At 46.2% G+C, this 20,919-nt stretch overlaps 1 protein-coding gene across 1 annotated transcript in view; it reads right to left on the reverse strand.

Moving 5' to 3' along the window:
- Window positions 1–20,184, reverse strand: part of JARID2 (jumonji and AT-rich interaction domain containing 2) — a 202,837-nt gene extending 182,653 nt beyond the window's left edge. The window contains exon 1 of the mRNA XM_048940166.1: window positions 19,635–20,184. Within this exon, the coding sequence (XP_048796123.1) occupies window positions 19,635–19,679 (45 nt within the window). The 5' untranslated portion in view covers window positions 19,680–20,184. The remainder of the gene's footprint in view (window positions 1–19,634) is intronic.
- Window positions 20,185–20,919: the final 735 nt, after the last annotated feature.

The following is a 20,919-nucleotide window of genomic DNA, read 5'->3' on the forward strand; positions in this document are numbered from 1 at the left end:
GCCAACCAAGCTGCCCAGAGCCACATCCAGCCTGGCCTTGAATGCCTCCAGGGATGGGGCATCCACAGCCTCCTTGGGCAACCTGTTCCAGTGCCTCACCACCCTCTAGGTGAAAAATGCTGTATCGCAACTCTGGCTTCAAAAAATTAGGTATTGGATTAAAGAAGCAAGGAAGGCCAACTAGCTTCATGTCTTTTTCAAGCTTTATCAGCCCTACCCCTTAATTTTCATCTCTACTAAAAGAGAAGAGAGCAAAGATAGTACATTCAGACTCAGAACACAGCTTCATCAGCAACATGGAAGCCAGATACACCTGCACTCCACAACCCTCCACATCAAAACGTACAAGTGCAAGAAGAGTCGAACTATTTTTTTGTTGCTCAGATGGCAAATCGAACCATTTTCCCCAACAACAATTCTAAAATTCGGGATTCCTCAGCGTTCAAAAAAGCATCAATCAAAACCAAACCCTTTGGCCTCTCTTCTGTGTGGGAAAACACTATAGTACATTCAAGAAAATGAGCTGTGTCCAAACCCAGGTGCAGAATTAAAATTAACCTTTCTAACAGAGCGTATTTTCTTGATACAGATCCGGCCTTACTCATACTCGTAGCAAAGCAGGAACTGTAACTACATGAATTTGTGCAGAAGGTGGACGTTGTACCATGTAAAGAATAAAAGGGACAATAAAACAAGCTCTGTCAACGCATTAGGAGAGTTAATGCACACAGATTTAGTTAAGTGACATATTTCACGTACATTTCACTGTTGAGTAGCACGGTGCTATTTTTATGTAGGCACTCTTTTGACTAAGACCACTTTTTTTTTTGCTAAAATTGAGAGTCCCAGCTGTAGCAGCTAATGAGGTGTACATGTGCAAAGCGCTGAGCTCAGTGCAATTAAACCTCTGCAGAGCCGTAGTAAAAAATTTCAAATACAAAAATAAAGGAAGGATACTTCAGAAATCGCGACGACAAAGCATCTTGCTGCCACTTACTAACACAACAATGGAAAAAAGCCTTTGCAGAGAAGGAAAAAGGCTGTATTTAAAACGAGTCTTGCCATGAGCGCTGCCACGAACTCCACGTTCCATTGCAGCAGCAGCACCCGGCTCCAGGGCAGCTGCCCTAAAAAAGCCTTTCTGGAGAACAGTGATGAAGAGGTGCTGCATTTGGAAGAGAAATTTTTCCTCTGTCCACATGATGTAGCGTATGTGGATTTTTAATTGCTGAAAACATTTTTTTCCTCTTTGTCAGAAAACAGAAAGATTACCTAAAATAAAGAGGGGCAGGGTGGGGGATCTTAATTAAAACTGACCAAGATACCAGCCTGACAAAGTGCAACTTCAAGGGCTAAGAAGTGAGTAAAACTGATGTTCTCTGTGTTCTGTATCACTCATTTTCTCCCCATGGTTCTTCCACAGCCCCAGTTCCTAAGCAAAAAGGAAACAAAGCCACCGTCACCCATAGCTCTTGACTTTGCAGCTCCTGTTACCCAATAAAGCTGCATTTGGTTTCAAAACAACTTTCCTGGATTTTCAGAAGGGTGTTTCTGTCTGCAGAGTCGTGTTATTCACAAAAGGAAAAGTATTTTTCTTAATAGGAAGCTTAAATTCATCCTGATCACAAGGACAGTTTCTCCAGCAGACCTTCAAACCTCACACCATAATGCACAGCAGCACATTAGCTCGCATGGCCAGATGGAGAACTGAACAGATAAAGGGGAAAACAAGGGAATTTCTATTTCCCTCAAAAACATTTGCCAAACTCCAAACTATGCTCAGATCCTGATGAAGTTTTTCTGCATGATCTCATCCTTATTGCATCTGGTTTTGGAAGAGGCTCATTCCAAAAGAAAGAAAGAAAAAAAAAGAAAAAAAGATTTGCCAGTCAAACTATCTTTAGTTGCTAAGTTGTGTTTTTTTTCTTCCTCCTCTCCAAACTGCTAACCTGGGGCGGTTTCCTCACTCACACATGTGACACAGCCAGGAGCTGACAAGACAAGCTCCCACACCTGTAGGAAGCGGGGAATTTCAGCTACAAATTCTGCCTGCATCCCCACTTTGTGCAGACACGCTTCTGGGGGGAGGGGAGTTTCCTATAGCTGCATTAATTCTGGCTAAAAATACCCATGCTGACATGCTGTCATGTGAGAACCTCTTTGATTCCAGGAGTTTATTCAGAGCCTTCGTGTTACTTTGAACTTTTTTGTTGTTTAATATGATCATCACTCCATTTGTCATCAGATGACAAGAGCAGACAATTACACGAGCTGAAGATATGTCTGCCAGTCATAGCATGCCATCTTGCTGCTGTCAAGCAAAGAGATGTGCCTCTACACACCTCTAGATTGAGTTCATTAAACCAGCCTGCAGGATATCCCTCAGTAATGACACAGATGAAAGACCAAATTAAAATTGCTTAATTCAGATACACAATCTCTAGCATTTTCCACCTTGCAGTCTGACTGGTTAAGCCGCATGTTTGAATACGCCGTCCTAGCACAGAAGCAGCTCTAATTCTCCACTTCCATCACTTTTAATTAAAACATCTGAAAGATTTTCAGAGTTTGTTTTGTACTGCCCTACAGTACAGTCAGAAGCAGCCTCGTATCAACACGCTTTCTGTCAGCCAAGTCGCTCTCCCTCCTATGTTTTAACTGCCAGGAAAGGGGGGCAGCACACTGGTGATGGAGTGACTCGAGAAAAAACCCACGTCTTACCTCAGAAAGCATACATGGGTGCTTCCTGGGCTCAGCACCACCTTCCAAAGATCTATCTGTTGCTTGGAGAGCCTCAGCAAATAGTCAGTGACACTCCGTGAGCTCCATGCTCCTCATCTGGACTCCAACTTCCCAGAGGTGTTTTGAGATATTGCTTCTGGGCCCTTCTTCATGGTATTTTATTATACTTTTTCCTAAGATAACATACTAAGTCTTTGCTACACAGTCATTTCTATCTGATACAAACAGGACAGGAGAACTAGTATGCTTAAAAGCGAAGAGTCCAGCAATTTTGAGCTAGCGCTGGGATGAGCCCCCAGGGAAGTAACACCTACCTCCATCAGTAGATAGAGCCACATTTTCAAACAAAGCCTAATTAAAACAAGCTCTTCTGAATCTCCATCAAGAACCAATTCACCAACAAGGGGACAATTGCTTAACATGGCCTCGTATGACGAAATACATTCCAGACATGGGCATAGCGAGCATCAGCATTAATGCTGACAAGGGTACTTCCACTGCCAATGCTTTTACAAGGCTGAGTCCTAATTTCCATTATTTCCTCATTAGTGGCTTAACATATCAGAGCAGAGGGAAATCATAATAAAGAATTTAAGAAGCGCTTCTTATACCTAAAACATTACTCCTGCATTTTTCAGGGCAGCTAAACCCAGGGCTATGCGAAGTACTGAAGTGTTTTCTTTAGCAACACAATCTGGCACAGTACCAGCAACCCAAAGGGCAACGAGAAACCACAAAGTTGATTTGGCTCAAAACTGGAGGTTTTTTTAAGCCCTGTTATACAACAATACATGCTTTTAAAGAAGAAATTATACTGTAGATGATTTCATTTTGTTTAAAATACATTCCCGTGAAGCAGCTCCAACTCAAGCTCACTCACAGCAGCGTGACATTCCTTCTGAAATAAAGCTCTGCAGTGGTTTTTTATTTCTTCATGTAAATTCCCTTATGAAACGAAAGCGCCTCAGAACCAACACATAAAATCTCACCGGCATTTTTTTATTTTTGTTTCTGCTGTAGTCCATAAGCAAAGCCTGACAATTACCCGGTAGAAAGCAGGAAAGCCTCAGCCCATGCCAAAGCTTATCCAGCACACCAGAAACGGCAGCTTCGAGCACAACCTGGCCTGCACCAGCAGCAGACTCCCGCACCATTTCACCAACTAACAGGGATGCTACCAGCCGCACGCTGAGCGAGGCACCATTTGCCCAGCGCAGGAATCTGCCTGCATTGCAGCAGCAGAGCTGAGCACGACCGCGGTTCTGCCCAGCCATGACGAGCAGCCAGAATAAATCTCATAATCTAATTTGTGCACGGCTGTGCCTCTGCTGCTCCAAACTCACGTTGCTCAGCCCGCCCGGCACATGCCCACTGGAGCCCTGGCAGGCAGCGAGCACGTTTGCAGACAGACGTGCCTCCCCACAAATCAAGCCTGGCCCCGCCGATGACAATATTGCTCCCCAACCGGGGAGCTGAGGGCTGCGTGAGCATTTCCCCAGCACTATTTAACTCGTTTCATTTCCAAATGGAAAAAAGATGGGTCTCCAATACGCAGAAAACAAATCCCCACCAGCCCATTCTTCCATTCAATTTGCATAACAGATCACTGCAGCATTAGCAAAATTCCATGCTGCAAGCACATTCAATAAAATCATAGCGGCGACGGCTTAACCAGCGCATTAGTTAAAATTCCTGCAATGCCTATTACCAGTGGGGTTACACGATACGGGCAACGGTGGTGTGCCCTAATGAAACCTCACGCACGCAGCCAGCAGACTGCAACGAAGACAAAAAGATCACATGAACACTGCAGGGAGAACCGATTTCAGAACCAAACAGCCCCCACATCCCCCCCAAAAGCCAGCCTGGCATTATGTAAGCAAAAGCTCTGCTCTGCATTACATTCCTGGGGCCTCGAGCAAAGAAGGCTCGCGTTGGTGCAGGAACCACGCTCAGCCCCACAGCATGGGCATGCCTTGCATTCTTAAGAGGCACCCTCTGAAACCAATCAGCCTTACCCTCTAATTGGCTGGAAGGAACCTTGTTCAAGCCTTGACAGCCCAAAGAAACGCTCTGACTTCTGGGGGCTGAAGGAGACCGCGCGCAACTCGTCCTGCTTACGCTTAAGAAAAAACACCCTGCATTAAAGCTCTGCAATTATTTAACTGTGTTTGCTTGCAATAAAGTTCAGGCACAAAAAAAAACCAACACACACGAGGCAGGAGGAGAAGCAAATTACTCACAACCAAACCAGGTACAGCACAGTAACACACACACACAGACACGTACACACGCTGGAGTCAGGTCAAGCACTGGCAGACGATCGCATTAGGCCAAAGAGGGTCCCCAAACGATCTTACTCCTAAAATATTTTGCTCCGAGGCAAACTAAGCACCAAGTATTTTAAAGCATTAAGACACTAATTCTGTAAACAATGCCTACAGCATGCGCACCGCGCGCTGGAATGGATTCCTCAACTTGGCCTCATCACTTATGCATCTGATGAAACAAACACTGACAGCTTTTTTGCATTTGTAAAGGCCCCACAGCAGCTGTGGTGATCCCACCATAGAGCAATGAATTAAGCCTGAAACCCAGCTGGGTCTGCACAGAAGCCTTTTTTGCACAATACAGCAAGACTATCATTGTTAACCTAGGCATTATTGTAAAATGGTCTGCATTGCATTACAAACTGAGATAGAGACGCCCTGTAAAATTAGCCCTAATAGGCAATTTATAACATTTAAAAATATGGATACCACATTGATTGCTAATTGACACCAGATTTCATATTGATTGCTAATTCACAACAGATTTTGTCATTTCATTTGCACACAACCGCAGTGAATCAGGTAATTACTGAATATTGTTTAAGTAGGAAACAAAGTGAAATTAAGAAATAATGCCCATTAAAGTTATAAAACAAACTTCTGTAAAATGAATGCACAAACAGCGAGCTTTTAAACCAACAACCAAAACTGCCCATCTTGAGATCAGATCGAATTTCAGAGACCTTTGGAGGAAACAGAGGCACATTTTGAGAGACCATTCTTTTGGGACTAAGCATGCATGTTGACACATTAAATAGCAGTATCTACTTAGAGACCGATGACATTATTTTTCCACTTTACAGGCACGTAAATGTGAAGTGAGAAAAGATTTGGGAATTAGTTAGAAAAGGACATTTGTAAGTAATTAATGGGAAAGGAGCTCTCATATGCCGAATACACTGTTTTAGAACTGCAACTCAATTATTTCACTGCACTTACATCATCTTTAAAAGAAAGGCCAGAGGATCCAAATGAAGCTGTCTACAGCTCATGCTACAAGGACGATGCACGCTTATAGGCTTCCATTTTGACCCCAGTTCTCCTACAGCTGCACCACACGACCTTGGGCAAATACAGCTAACATCTGTGCAGACTTTGTTTGCAAAAGAGAATATTCAGCTCATCTTGCTTAGCTGTTAAAAGCACTTATTTAAGACCGAACCATGAAAGTACATACTTTTCCAAGAACACACAAAGGCATACAAAATGAGTAGCTGAGTTGCATAAAGCAGCGAGAGGAATGCAAGGTGCTATCCCACCACCACAAACAATTTTTCAAGCTGTCATCACAGCTCCCCAGCGTAAGGAAATCAGTTTTCTGGGCACCGTGGCAGAAATACACTTCCTAATCTGAAAGAGTACACAGGCAGATACTGTGTGTGGTTTCTCTTTTCCGCGTTTCTCCTCCTTCTAGCAGATCATTCAGCTAAATATGCAGACTTCCAGATGATGATGACTTCCCTCAGGCTTCCAAATGTTGACTAGTTCTACAGTAAAGGTGCTGAAGAAGCAGGGGAAGGAAAACAAGTCACAAGGAATAATTTGGAAATCAGCACATAGCTTAGAGATGGTTACCAGAAGCAGCAAGACAAAAAACATTTTCCAGTGACCATTTTAAACCCCTCTGTTTCTCCACAATGCAGAAGTGATATAGCCAGAGAAACTCATGTCTTATTAAGAGAAACCATAATTACAGGCAGCAACAACAACAGAAACTCGTTCCTTTCATTTGTGGCACTGTCTCAGTTCTTAGGGCTTCAGCATTATGAGCAGGGCGGAATGAGTGGAAGGGAAGTGGAAGGAGGGGTGAAGAGAACAGAAGGCTAACAAAAAAAAAAAAAAAAAAAAAAAAAGAAAAAAATCAAGGCAAGGGAACGAACTTCAGGCTCTGTGCCACGTTTGGCTAAAATGAAGCAAGATCCAATTGGCACCTTTTGAATATATGACCCTCCAAAGGCAAGTTGTCAGCTTGGTAACAGTTGAAGGAAATAAATGGACAACTCTGTACTGTTCTGAAAGTGTTGTGTAATGAAGTTAGTTTTGTCTTGGAAGAGGGCCAGAAAGCATAAATCAGTGAGCAACCAACCTTATACCACTTTTATAACAACAATAATAGTCATCCAAATGCGAACTGTTAAGTTCTAGTAACATTTGCTCCACACCACAAAGTTAAACAGATGATAACAGGGCGACTCGCCGTGCCAAGAACACTCGGGCAGAGGTAACATTTCATAAGGGACAATAAAGCAGATCTTCAACCCAGCCCAGCCAAAGCCAGGCACAGGAACCTTCTACAGGAAGAACAGCTCACCTGCCCAGCTTCGAGCCGGTACAGTGAGCTGGGACAGCTTACTTAGGTCAGCATTAGGCAAGTCAGGTGCTGGAAAGCATCACTTAGTGAAGCTGTATCACAACACATCTTGCTCTGGCATATACTGCGAGTACAGAATGTGTGGATACAAGACGACAGCTCAGGTTTTGCTACTGGTAACTCTGAGAGTTGATACTCACACCTTCAAGAACCTAAAAGACACATCACTGGGGAAATACTTTTCATTTCTCTCTAGGGACTTCCCATGTGAACAAACCACCAAATTGACTTTCATTATTAAAAAAAAAAAAAAAAAAGCAACAAGACTCATGCAAATGACAGCTATCTGGAAGACACACATTGAAAACCATTTTTTTTTGACAGCTTTATGTTTATATACAGCTTCTGTAGGAGCCCTGAGAAGCACTGCTAGGAGCAAGACTGCCCTGACTAGACATTGCCCTCATTTCAAGTTTAACAACAGGTCAGAGTTGGTTCTATAGTCCTTTGTGTCAAATAACGCCAGCTTTTCAACCTTCTTTCTTAAACACTGAAAAATTTATCAGATATTAATTCTTGTTTGAAAGGACTGCCTCAAGAGATCATCTACTATTTTCTCCTTTTCTTCCATCTAGTCCACATAGGCTTAACACTGTCCATGTGTGTCGAAATTAAACGACATATTAACTCCCTCAGACTGACTGAAGATCCCCACTTTCATTGAAGGAGATGATCTAATCACTAAGAAAGCTTTCCAGATTTCCAATCCACTGGCTATCTCGATGGCATTCTTCCACAGAATAATGAGTTTTCAAAGCTGTTCGGCTTCAGCTTTGCAACACGTGGGTTCCTGATTAAAATACCAGGTCTTTCTCATGGGAAAAAATATCTGAAAATTTGAGGAGCATGAAAAAGAGGAAGGAAGAAGTTGAGCAATAGCATGAAACCATTTAAGGGAAAAGGATAACCTTCATCACAGACGTGACTGACTGCTCCATGGAAACCAATGAACGGTGATAAATCATCCATACACAAGATAGCTAAGAACGAGTATCAGCATACCTTCAAAAGCATGTCTGAACAAATATCTTGACAGTCTTCTTCCAAGGTATAGGAAGCTGAAGTATTTTTCCACTGTGAAAGATGCAGAAGCACTTCTCTGCTAACTATCATGCCCATTACCAAAGCTGTAAATGACCTTCTGAAAACATGACTAGAAGAATAATACGACCATAGGAGAAAACAAAAGTAAAAGCAGCAAAGATATTGCTGAGATGGCTAAAGACAGGGACAGAAGTAGAACTTAACTGGGAGCATGGGACTAGATGCACTCTGCACGAGCAGGGCTCTGGCCATGGATTTACATCCCAGCCGTTTTTCTCACGTGACACTAACCTTGGTTTCACAAACAACACTGGAGGGCAGGTGGGCTCTCCAAAACTGAGCACACTCATGCTTCCTAAGTTCCAAATGTAGTTGCAGACATGTTTCTATATGCCAGTGATGAAAAAGGCAACTCTCTGAAGTGCCTCTGAAAAGAGCACACATGAAGAAGATGGGTTCTGCAGCACTGATGTCCAGACAATCCTCCAGCTGTAGCATGTAACTACATGTGGTTGTTACATGGGAACAACAGCATCACCAAAAGAAAGAAGCAAAAGCATGTTCAGAAAAACTTATTGAGAGATAACAAGCTTTGCTGGGGAATCCCTGTGGTCAACTCAGTGCTATGCCAGGGAGAAAGCAGGCTACACAGATAGGTGTGCACACAGGAATGCTGGTCCCAGTCCCCTTCAGAGTGGGCAACAGACCCCAGCAGAACGGGCTGAGCAGTCATTAGGCATGGGCAGACCAAGAGATATTTTGCATTAACAGATGGGCTGTCTCTAAGGGGAGAAAATGACAGACTCATCCCTGGCAGGATCTGAGACAAGTTGGTGAAGAGAAGAAAAAACAGTTTATCCCTTCACTCTTCTCCATCCAAATTAGTGAACTGGTAATTTCCAAAATGCCCACAGGGAATTAGTTTTACTGCATTCTTGACTGCAAGAGTAATGGGCTTAAAATTACACCACAAAAGGAAGAGGAATCAACAAGGATATAAGAAAAGATGCTTGTGAGGGGGAAAAATGATTACCTACATCATAAACACATTTTCTCCTAGCAGATGATACGCCACCAGCTTTCACAGGAGCCAGTTAAAGTGCTATTATAATGAAAATCTAAGTAAAATATAAAGAAATTATATTACCCAGAAGACTTTCAGAGCCTGTATTTTTCTTAACAAATTTATGCTGAAAATCATATTCCTGCCCTCCAAAGCAACAGGGCACAGAAATCACTGGGACCGGTCTGCCATTCAGCCTGGGAGAAATCTAACCATCATTAGTTATCTGGAAGGGTAAACAGAGGCTGCAAAGAAAAGCCTTCCATAAGGGAAGCGGAGCACTGATTTCTAGGACTGCTCACTTGTGCCACACAATGCTGCTCCTGACTGAAAGAGAACGTATGTTAAAGTTCTATAAATAATAGCTTTAATGTATGTGAACTATGAAATTGCCTTTTCCTGAATGCTCTCATCAGCAGGAATTGATTTCCCAAAAGCTTATGAAGCTGCTGTAAAAGGGGGTGAGTGGGGCCATGTTCTCCTTCTCCTCTGTGGTATTTGCCTATTTCAGTTTGCTGAGCCCTGCATAACTTCAGTCAGCAGCCAGCATTTTCCATAACCAGTGCTCAAATTGTGCACACAAGCTTGTGAGACAAGCAGAGGCAGTGCAATTCTTCCCCTTCCCATGTATTTCCCATGGAGCTGCCCCACGAATGAAGTGCAGGATCTGCTCAGGGCCTGCCCCTTTGGCCTTCAGGAAAAGAAAGAAGATACTGCAGTGGCAGAGTCTTGCTTTCCTGCAAAGAGATGGCAGGAACTTTGTTAAGAGCTAATTTCCTCAGAAAACATAGATAAAGGAGTCCCATCAGAGAAATACACACAAGTGAGAGAGAGGAAAAAAGCATGAGATTAGAAGAAAAAAAAAGTGAACTATAAAAAAAACACCATTATACACAAACGTACACTATAATGATGCTAAGAGTAACAGATGACAAAGAACAGTGATTACATTTGAAGAAAATATTGAGACACTGGGAAGAAGAAAATAAAATGAAACTGTTAACACACACACACACACATCAAACAGGCAGACCACATCCAGTAAAGCCATTAAAACCATTACATGGCTACAAAGCTCTTAAAAAAAGTGAACATTCCAGCCTGCAAATACTTAGACACACTCTTAAACAGGAATGGTAAAATCTTGAGTCCAGAAAAGCACTTCAGCATGTGCTTAACTCGCAAGCTCCACACACTTCAATTGGTGTCACTGAAAGTATTCCTATATTGGAGTTGGGTACACACTACAATGCCATGCTGGATCGAAAGCTAGGGTGTCCATCCACATCCTCTTAATCCACAGCAAAGCCAAAGAGAGGAGAGGGAGTACTGGCATAATCACTTCTTCAGACAGGTGATTTTGGTTACACTGATATGGTCAAAAGACTGTGAGCTATACCACGCAGGAAAGACCTGTAGTCCCCAGTGTAAGCTTCAGTGGTGAGGAACAGGTGTGTGATGCCACATCACACAGGTAAAGGAAGAGTTGGCCTTTATAACTTCTTCACTGGACACAGTTCAGCTTTCTCACACTATTCGGGAGTCTGGGACAAAACATGTTAGCATTTCAGTTCTCCCATACATGCAATAGACAGTCCGTTTTTCTACCAGGAAAAGCTACAAGAACTCATCCTTCAGTAGTACAAGAGAAAGCAAATAAAGCCATGGGGAATTTCTGGAGGAGCTCCCTTCTGTTGGCAGGTGTTTGTAGGAAGCAGCTCCCATGCAGGAGTGCACATGCATGCACCTGTTTGCATCCATAGGTGCACACCAAAGCAATGACAAGGAACACTTGTTGAGCATGCTTCTTCTACCACCTTTAACAATGAAACTCAGCTGCCAGTAGCACAGTTAACAATTTCATTTTCTTCCCCTTCCTTCTTACATTGTTCCAATTTTAAATTGGTCAAATCCCATCTAAGCAAGCATAACATGTGATAACAGGAGCCCTCTTCTAACATATTTTAACACTTTGGAAATGATTATGGTACAACTATGACCAAACACACACAACCATCTCCAGCTTCACTTGCAGCAGTGTGGCCCAACTTCCTTCCAACCATATTTAACATTCAGCAGGATGTTCCCAGAAGGATCACACAGCAAAACGCAGGCCTGATCAATGCTTAAAACTGATAAGCAATGCTAATTTTGGTTGCGAGGAAATAAACCACGTATCCCGACTCCTGTTTAGTCATCATTTCACAGCACACATAAGCTCACACTACTGCTAACAGAAGCAATCCTACTGCTCCCTTGCCACCTCATTTGCATCCCTGCAACACCTTCCCCAACACAGCAGTATTTTTACCACTATCTCACAAACTGCAATTTTAGCAAACCCACATTAAAATTCAACCTTATTTGGTCACTTTGGTCTTAACATGGGTACAGCCCCAGCGCTTGTGGTGGGAGATATTACCCAGCACAAATGCTGGCCAGGAGAAGAGAGGGGGAACTGGCAGCCAGGAGGAAGCTAAGCTGCTCCTTCCAGTGTAGTGCTGCTATAATGAAATCATAAAGTCAGAGCATGGGGCAGCTCAATGGGCTCCACACCCACAAGGCTGTTACTAAAGGCAAAACGCAAAAGCTTGGTGCAGAACCTTCCTACCACAGACAGGGAGAACAGGATCGTAGAAGAGGGCAGTTGAGCTCTATGGCTACTTATTTTTGTCGTTTTCTGTCAGTTCAGGACATCACTGACAGACTTGAAGACAGAAAAAGCCAGCTTCGAGATCATTTGCCATTAGGACAACCATTATTTCTTCCATGTTATAAATAATTCACGAGCTACAGTCACTGTAACATGCTGTAACTCCAGCTTCTAAGTAACAGGAAGCCTCTTGTTCTACAAAGTGATATCACTGTCCCCATTACATGTCTAGTAACTAACAAAAAGTTAACACTGGTAAAAGCTTCTCAAACTTAACGTAAAGGTCTCAGCAGGAGAAAGGCCTCCTCCTTGTCCTCATAATCCCACTCGAGTCTAGTACAGCTTTTAACACATCAACTTCTGCATTTTATCTAAAAACGAAAGGGATGTTCCTTGGTCTGAGAAAGCCAGGCTGCACGATGGCAACAGGCCATGAGAATTTTCATCATTATCACCACGCTCGGAGAAGGGAAAAGAGCAACTATCAATCAGCAAACCACATCTCAGGCGTCCATCTATGTCATCCTCCTAAGAAAAACATTCCCATTACGGCCAGCCGCTTGGAACGTCACCCAAAAAGGAACTGCACATAACATGAGCTCAGCTATCGGTCAGCTTTGCAAACAATAATAGCAAACGTTCCTTTCATTTGGCTTTGAGTTTTGTAAACTTAAAAGTCTGGACCAAGTTTTGTATCGCTGAAACCAAAACAGAAGCAGAGCTATTTTTTTTCAGCCCGAGTTGAGCTAAGAAGTTAATTGATCTGGCATACAGGCAGGGCTGGAAATTTGTATTATAGGGTTTTCTGCATGCACACTGCAGCTGAGAGATTTGGCTTACAACTTTGATGTACCAAAAAGAACTCAATGGGACTAACTGGCTGAAAGTAATAACTGTGAAATAAAAAAGGTGAGAAAGAAGGAAGTGTGCCCCTTCTCTAAATCCCCCTTACTCTGCCTAACAGGCACCTTATAAAAAGGGGAAAAAAAAAAGCCATAAGCATATGGCAGTAACTCACAGCAATTTAAAACTTTAAATGCAATTTCTAGACAAGGTACTTTTGTGGCACAAAGAGTCCCGGTATGAGAACAGCATAAAAAATGGTATGTTAAATAAAGCAACTAATAAAAATAATGATAAGTATCTCATCAAGCAAAGCTCTGGACAGACTCTTGTCTGAGAGCTGTGGTTTCTGTCCACTTTATTACTAGCGACCTCAAAAAATACTGACTTGCATACTTTACATCTTCAAGCTCCTCTTTGTATTTCTCACAAGTGCAGGCCATTCCCAAACACAAGGAAACTGGTATTCACTGCTTCAGTGCAGTTCCCAGGGCCAAAGGGAAACCAAATTCCTGTCACTGAGGAGCCTCACAAGCTTTCTCTCTCTCACTCAGACTCCCCCAAACGCAGCACAAAGTAGTGAGAGACTGAAGTTTACTCAAAGCCATAGCAGATTTTTTTAGCCAGAAGAGTGAAAAGCACAACCCCCAGAGGGAAAAGAAAGTCTCACTTCTCCTCCAGACATACAGATGTGGGAAAGGGCAGAGAAGACAGCCCTGCTCTTGTGGGCAGCGAAGGAGGAAAAACATCAAGCCTAGGAGTATTGGGGAACATGTACCCAAACCCACTCACATAAATCTCTTTTAAAAACAGCACTTAGCTGACATCCACAGGCACACTGGTGGGAGAGAGCTGATAACTTCTCCAAAATCACTCCCTTTGTTATTCATCTGAAAGCACAACTGGTTCAGTACTAATCTGCAAGCAAAGCTAAAAATGAATTGCTTGTGATATACAGTCATCCCAACTTGGCTCAGACAACAGTACCAAAGTGCAAAACTAAGATTAGTAGATTATGTCAGAACGAACTCCCATGGTTTATTCTTGAACTTTGCAAGTATCGTTAGCCAGTCATCACAGTGCCTGTGTGCCAAAACACGCTCGTCTCCTGCAAACCTCACGTCATGCAGAAGATGTCAGAGCAGCACGGCACGCTCCAAGAACTGAAAGCAGAGCACAGGGACGCAAATACCACAGGCCATCCCGGAGCACTGCAGCACACCACCGTCTCTCAACCTGATGTTATATCTGCATTCCTTCTAGCTTTTAGGAAGTAAATGCAGTAACAGTCACAGATCGAAGGCTGCCTTTTTGCAGAGCAAATCGAGGGAAGTACCTGATAGGAAAGACCTCAGAACAAAAGGAAAACGTTTTGTTTTCAAAGCATTTTTTTACCCACACAAACAAGCCCGTTTTTATGCCTGGTTGAAGGAGGCTTTGTTCCCCCAGATAAATCCGTGGGATGTGGCTTACAACACCTCGGTCTGGGATGAGACATTTGCTGCAGAAATGCTGGAGATGCCACTCATCTGATACGTGCACGGGTGGAACGATTTCCATGCGAGCATTTTCGCTTTGCTCCACACCCAGCCAAGCCGGTCCATCTGAGCTGCTTTCTGCAGCAGCATAAATTAATCCGATCAACTTTGCAGGGGAGCAGATGGGGAAGGCGCACACGATCCTTCTGCTGGTGGCCCAGGGAGCCTCGAGAGGCAGCACAGCCACACAGCAGGGCCTGCCAACGACTACAGCCAGTCTGGGGCAAGCTTAAAGGCAGTGCTGCACAGCGTTCGACCCTGCATCCATCCGCCTAAGGAAGCGGCTGATGAACAAAAGCGTACAAGGAAGGGAGGAGAGCCAGCGTGCACTCAAACAAGTCCTCCCAGCTGTAATTAAAGGGTTTGTTCCTTTCCCACAGCCCACTGCTGGAAATACCAGGCCTCGTCTGGCCTGTTGAAGGAACAACATCAGAACAGGATGTCGTTACAAGAGGGAAAGTGTGAAACTCGAGCAAGTGAAACGGCAAATGGTTTAAAGCCCTGCACCTACTGCTTCACTGAGAAAACACTCATACGACACGCTGAGGGAAACCCACCCAGCAAACGAACACAGAGTTCCCATACAAAACCTCCTTCCTACAAACCAGCAATGGTCACATCCAATACTCCCAGCAGTAGCACACAGGCGTAACAGCCCACCAAAGATTTAAGGGAACAAATACCTTATGGTGAGCGTATTATTTCTGGCATCTGAATTTCAGTGCCCAGTGCCCCTCATATACCAGACTCGAACTTTATGAGCATTTTGTAGCTTTTAGCTTTCCCCGTGGCTTCCTACCACTTAAGGGTGACTTAAATAAAAAACAATAGTAAGCATAAAAAGTGTATGCATTTCATATCCCACTGTTTACTTTGCCATTATACTAGAGGTATATTTTGTCCTTTTCTCTGAATTCCTAACAGCAGGTTAAGGGGCCTTGCATGAAAGTGAAGACCTAAATCCCTACAACCACCCAGTAGAATGGGGACATTCAGGGCCAGCAGCATCAGGAAGCATTTAAGGCAAGTTCAGGTTTAGCAACACTGAAATTTTTCATTATTAGACTTGAAAGTTAATGTCCTGTTAATCTTACACAGAGGCAGTCAAATCCATCAGCACTATTGTTTTCAGACTGTCTGCCCACTAAGGCAAACAATGCATTATTTACACTTGGTTTACATTTATATTTGGGAAAAAAGCCATGTGAAGGACTGAATGTTTTAAATGCAAATTTGGATTCTGCAGCAACCTATGTATTCCTCTGCAAATTCCACATCTGCTAAATCACACAAAAGCTGCATGCTTGTCATTAAAATAAATAAATAAATGTGTCTCTGCTTTTCCATTCTCTGCATTAAAATATTACCTTTAAGCCTTTCTTTCACTCCAGTGCTGCAAACCATAAACTTCAGAAATGTAAGCAGCTGGTGTGTTTCCCCTTCCCTCTCCAAGTTCAAGTTGATTGAATGCAGTCACCATACAGTATAAAGAGGGGAAACAAATTCTCCTCAGCAACTCCCAATTATGTTCAAACTAGGAAATACTGGTGATACACAAAATACAAATTTTCAACCTGGAGTCTCTTTAGCTTCAGCTGATAGGATATTGAAATTGACCTACTTTATGTAATGCTCCCACAGCTGAGTCATCACCGTATCAACTGGTCTCCATCAGCTGCAGGGTATAATCATCACTAAAAAAAAAAGTGTATCCACACAAATGCACTTTTTTTTTTTTAATTCTGTTAAAAATGCACTGCTAATCTAACAGTCAGGACTATAATTAGGGGGAAAAAAAAAGTCTTGAAGAAAGTTTGAACCACATCAAGCAGTCTCTGTACAGCAGATGCCATGCCTCATAGCAAGAACCCGAAAGCTACACGAGACAATATTGGACCAGGCTGCAGAAGGAGATCAGTTCCATCGCTGCCGCTGTTGCAGCGCATAGCTGCAGGCAAGTAATTTAGACCTCTTTCTGTTTCATCAAACAATAAAATGGAGGGAACGCGGCTACACTACAAAATGAGCTGCCGTTCATACCACCCTTTAACATGCATCGCATTAACAGTTATTCTACATCTACAGAAAAGGTACGGGTAATATATTTTTAATACCAGCTTAGTAGGCCTCATAAGAGAAGGTGAGAGTGCTTAATGAACATTAGAAAGTCTTCACAGGGGCCTTGATTCGCTATAATTCACTCTGGACAGCATTTTCTGGCTCGCAGTCTGTCAGAGTGAGCAGGAGCCTATTGGTATTTCAGCACAGAGCGTTTGTTGACAGCAAAATGTAAATGTTTGCTATAAATTTAAAAAAAAAAAAAATGGAATTACTAGTTTTCTGGTTACGTGCTGTCATGCCTCACACAACATAATGCTTCAGTCTCAAGAGGCCAGCAGGAGGTTAAGAGGAATGCAAACTCAGATCTCGAGAGTGGCCAGCATCCACACACCGTGAGCTCAAGTTATAGATGTATCTAAATAAAAAAAGAGTTCAGTGTGTTACAGTGCTGGAAGCAGTACAGCGCTGGGGCTGTCTCTGCCAGTCCAAAAAAGAGCCAGAACAAGAAGGCTCCAGAAAGATACTGAAACAAAACACAATGCACACTGAACCAAGATGCCTCTGCCCTCACTCAGCAGCGGATTTACATTATTTCTTGTAGGAAATGGCCCTGCTCATAACTCCCTTCAGTGTGGGGCAGGGGGAGGCAGTGCAGGCAGTGGGGAACGAGGAGACCCCACACCACAGAGAAGCCCTGGGGCACACATACATCTCCTGCTGGCACACAGACATCCCCTGCTCAGGGATGCTGCCGTCTGGTCACTGTGCTCCAGCCCCAGGGGAGGCCCTATGCCTCAGTGCCAGGGCCCAGCACTGCTACTCAGCTTCACGAGGGATATAACCAGCAAGGGTGCTGCCCGCAGGACCCTAAGGATATGGCTATGAAGGACTTTACACATCCAGAACTGTCAAGCAGGCAGTGCTTATCATGCTGCAGACTGGCCCTGTGGTGGCTCTCCTTACAGGCCACATGAATCACCTTGCAGCACCTCAGGAGGGACAAGGAGGAGGCACACAAGGCACCGGTCAGGACACCACTCCTCAACAGCATTTCACCATCTGCTCTGCCAGCAGAGCTGGGCAGGCAGGTTGGACAGTCATACAGGTCCCACACGTGGAGGCAGAGGGAGGGAAGAACAGAAGATGCGCTCCACAACAGCACAAAAACACACACCTGTGAAATTACAGTAGAGGCTTCAAAGCTTCCTGTTTAAGAACTATTAATTCTGAGTGCATACTGAATGCAGTCTGGTTTCTCAGGTGATGCTTTACAAAGCTGTCAGCTTTCTGAGGCTGGAGCCAAAAGGCAATATTTGATATGTAAAGATGTTTGAGAGGGAGGAGGGTGAAGAGAGAAGCGAGATGTGAATGAGTCAGCCACGGCTCTTTTAAAAACAGAACGATCGTGTTTTTAAGGAGCAGCAATTTAAGAAAAAAAAAGAAAAAAAAAAGGCATTCATGCATTTCCACATTCCTGGCTTATCAGTTGTGAGGGCCATGCAAAGTTTGGGGAAATTCTCATCACCACTCCTGGCAAAGTAGCGAGTGGGGCCACATGTGGCCCTCACCCCATTGTTCTCATCACCTTTCTGCTTTTGGGATTTGCTCCACACATACTGCAGAGCCCAGACCTGCCCTCAAGGAGGGCAGCAGCCTGACAATACCCAAAAGTCCCGACAGCACAGCACATGCCATGCGACGGAGCTCTATTTAGTGGGGCTGGGGGTGTCCATTCACCCCAGAATGGTGCCCTGCCCTATCAGCACGGGTTACTGTTCTGTTCCACAGCCACCCCTCGCCACGGCCATCAGCTTCCCGGGATGTACCGAGCAGGCGAGCCTGGACTCGGCGAGGGTGAGCTGGCAGACACCTGCAGACAACAAAAAGCCCTGCGTGACACCTGCCCGGCCGCCACATCACAGCGAGCTGACGGCCTACAGCTATCCCCACGCAGCGCTCCGCCGGCCGCACGGGATCACTCCGCACAGCCCCGCACCTGCTCACCTGGGGCCGCCCCCGCCCCGCGCCGTCCCGGGGCCTCCCCCCCTCCCCCGCCCCGCCTCGGCCGTGACGTCACGACGGAACGCTGAACCGACGAAGCTTCCACGGCGCGTAGGCCCTTCCCTTTGTGACGTCACGGCCGCGGGGCGAACCTGGCCGGGCGGCGGCGGCGGCGGCAGCGAGGAGGAGGAGGAGGAGGTGGAGGCTGCGGCGGCGTGGCCGACAGCCGTGGGGGCTCCGTCACAGCCCCGGCAACAGGTTGCTGCCGGCGGCTGCGCGCCCGCCCGCCCCGCAGCGGGGAATGTCAATAAAAGGGAAAACACACACGGGGAGATACAAGGGGAAACGGAAACATGAAAGAGGAAAATAAAGGAGAAAAAAAAAAAAAATCATCAAGGAATAAAAATGGAAGGGGGGGAACAAGCGTGAGGAGGGGGGGAAATAAATAAATAAATTGGGAGGAAAAAAAAAAAAAAAAAAAAAAAGACAAACCCGAGGCGGCGTGTGCCGGAACGAAGTTGCAACTTGAGAGCACGCACACGGCACGGCACGCACACACCGCGCTGCCGCCCGCCGGGCCGGGATCCGGAGCACCTCCGCCCCGCACCGCTTTGTCCGCCCCGCGTCCCGCAGCCGGCGGCTGGGGCAGCCCCGCTCCCTCCGCAATGCGGATGTCTTCGCCTCGGCCGCCGGCCCCGGGCTGCTGTGGGGGGGGGTGAAGGTGGATGGTGGGGGGGGGTGAGGGGGGGGCGGGGGTCCCGGGGAGGCACACCCGGGGTTTCGCCGGCGTAAGGCGGTTTGTAAGGTGGGATCCCACCGGGAGCCGGCGGGTCGGCGCTCCCCGTCGCCGCGTTGTGTCACCTGAGGTCAGCGCTGCCCGCAGCCCAGCGCGGCCCCCACCGGCCCGGCGGCCCCGAAGTTGACGTTCGCTGCCATTTCCTAAAAGCGCGGAGAGTCAACCGAGAGGGAGAAGGGGTCGGGCACTTACGTATTTCTTTTGAATTATATTCCTCTTGGGTCTTTCTTTGCTCATTCTGGTATCCAAATTCTGATCGCAAAAAGGGACGATTGCTTCATGAATTACGGCCGCGGCGATTCGGAAAAAAAATAAAAAAATAAAAATAAAAAATAAAATACCGAAAAAATCCTCGGGGGGAGGAGGCTGATCGCGGCGGTCTCCGTAATCCCACTTTCTTCCCGCACAATGTGATCCTCCTAGCAATAAATCCGAGGTGCGGGGATGGAGGAAAAAATAATAATAATAATAATAAGGTAAAAAAATCGTATGCGAAGGGAACGACGCACAAAAATACAAAATAAAAATCACTTCAGCGAGACATGGTCACGACGAAACCCCCCCCCCTTCCTCGGCACGGAAAGCGACGCCCTTGCTCTCCCCTTCCCTCCGCCTGCAGGTCCGTGGCGCCGGGGCCGCCTCACATCTTGGAGGAGGCGCGGGGAGGCGGGCGGCGGCGGCGGGGCTGCGGCGGCGGCGCCGGCACAACTCGTCGCGGTGCGGGCTGCTCGCCCCGTGTGCTCCTCCGGCTCCCCCCGAGCCAATGAGCGCGGCGCTCCGGCTGCAACTTTAAATGGACCTGAGGCTTTTTTTTTTTTTTTTTTTTTTTTTTAATATATATGTCTGCGTGTGCGCGCGCGTGTGTATATATACACACAGACAGGCACACGCACACGCACACACCGACGGGCGCCGCTCAGGGCCCACTCGCAACTCCCAATCGGGCCGCAGCCGCAGCGCCGGCCGCGCCGCTTTCTCTTCACAGCCTGAGACGCGCGCGGAATTTGGCGACGCTCCCTCACCGCGCGGCCGCCCTCCTCGCTCCCCTCCCAGCCCCGCCCCCGGCCTCCCGGGGCTCTCCCTCCTCTCTCCTCCCCGCTCGTTCTCCTCGTGCCGGCCATGCCGCGGGGCCCGCCGCTCTGCCGGCACCCGGCCCGGCCTGTGGGGCTCGGCGTGTGGCCCGAGAACGGTCCCTTTGCTGCAGGGAAAGTTGTAGTTCCCTCGCTACAAAATGGCGACGGGCAAAAACTACACCTCCCGGCGAGCTTCGCGCGCCTCCCTCGCTCGCCGCCGATTGGCCGCTCGGCGAGTAATCCCCTCGGCGGCGCCCCCCCTTCTGTCCCTCCGCGGTTGGTTTCCCCCTCCTGCGTGCCCGCCTCCCCCCCCTCCGTGCTCGGTGGTGCAGGCGGGGGGCGCTGGGGCGGGCGCCGCCCGCGGGAGGGGGCGGCACGGCCGGGAGCCGCGTGAGGAGGAGGTG

This window comes from Lagopus muta, chromosome 3 (assembly GCF_023343835.1).
Source record: "Lagopus muta isolate bLagMut1 chromosome 3, bLagMut1 primary, whole genome shotgun sequence".
Taxonomy (NCBI): domain Eukaryota; kingdom Metazoa; phylum Chordata; class Aves; order Galliformes; family Phasianidae; genus Lagopus; species Lagopus muta.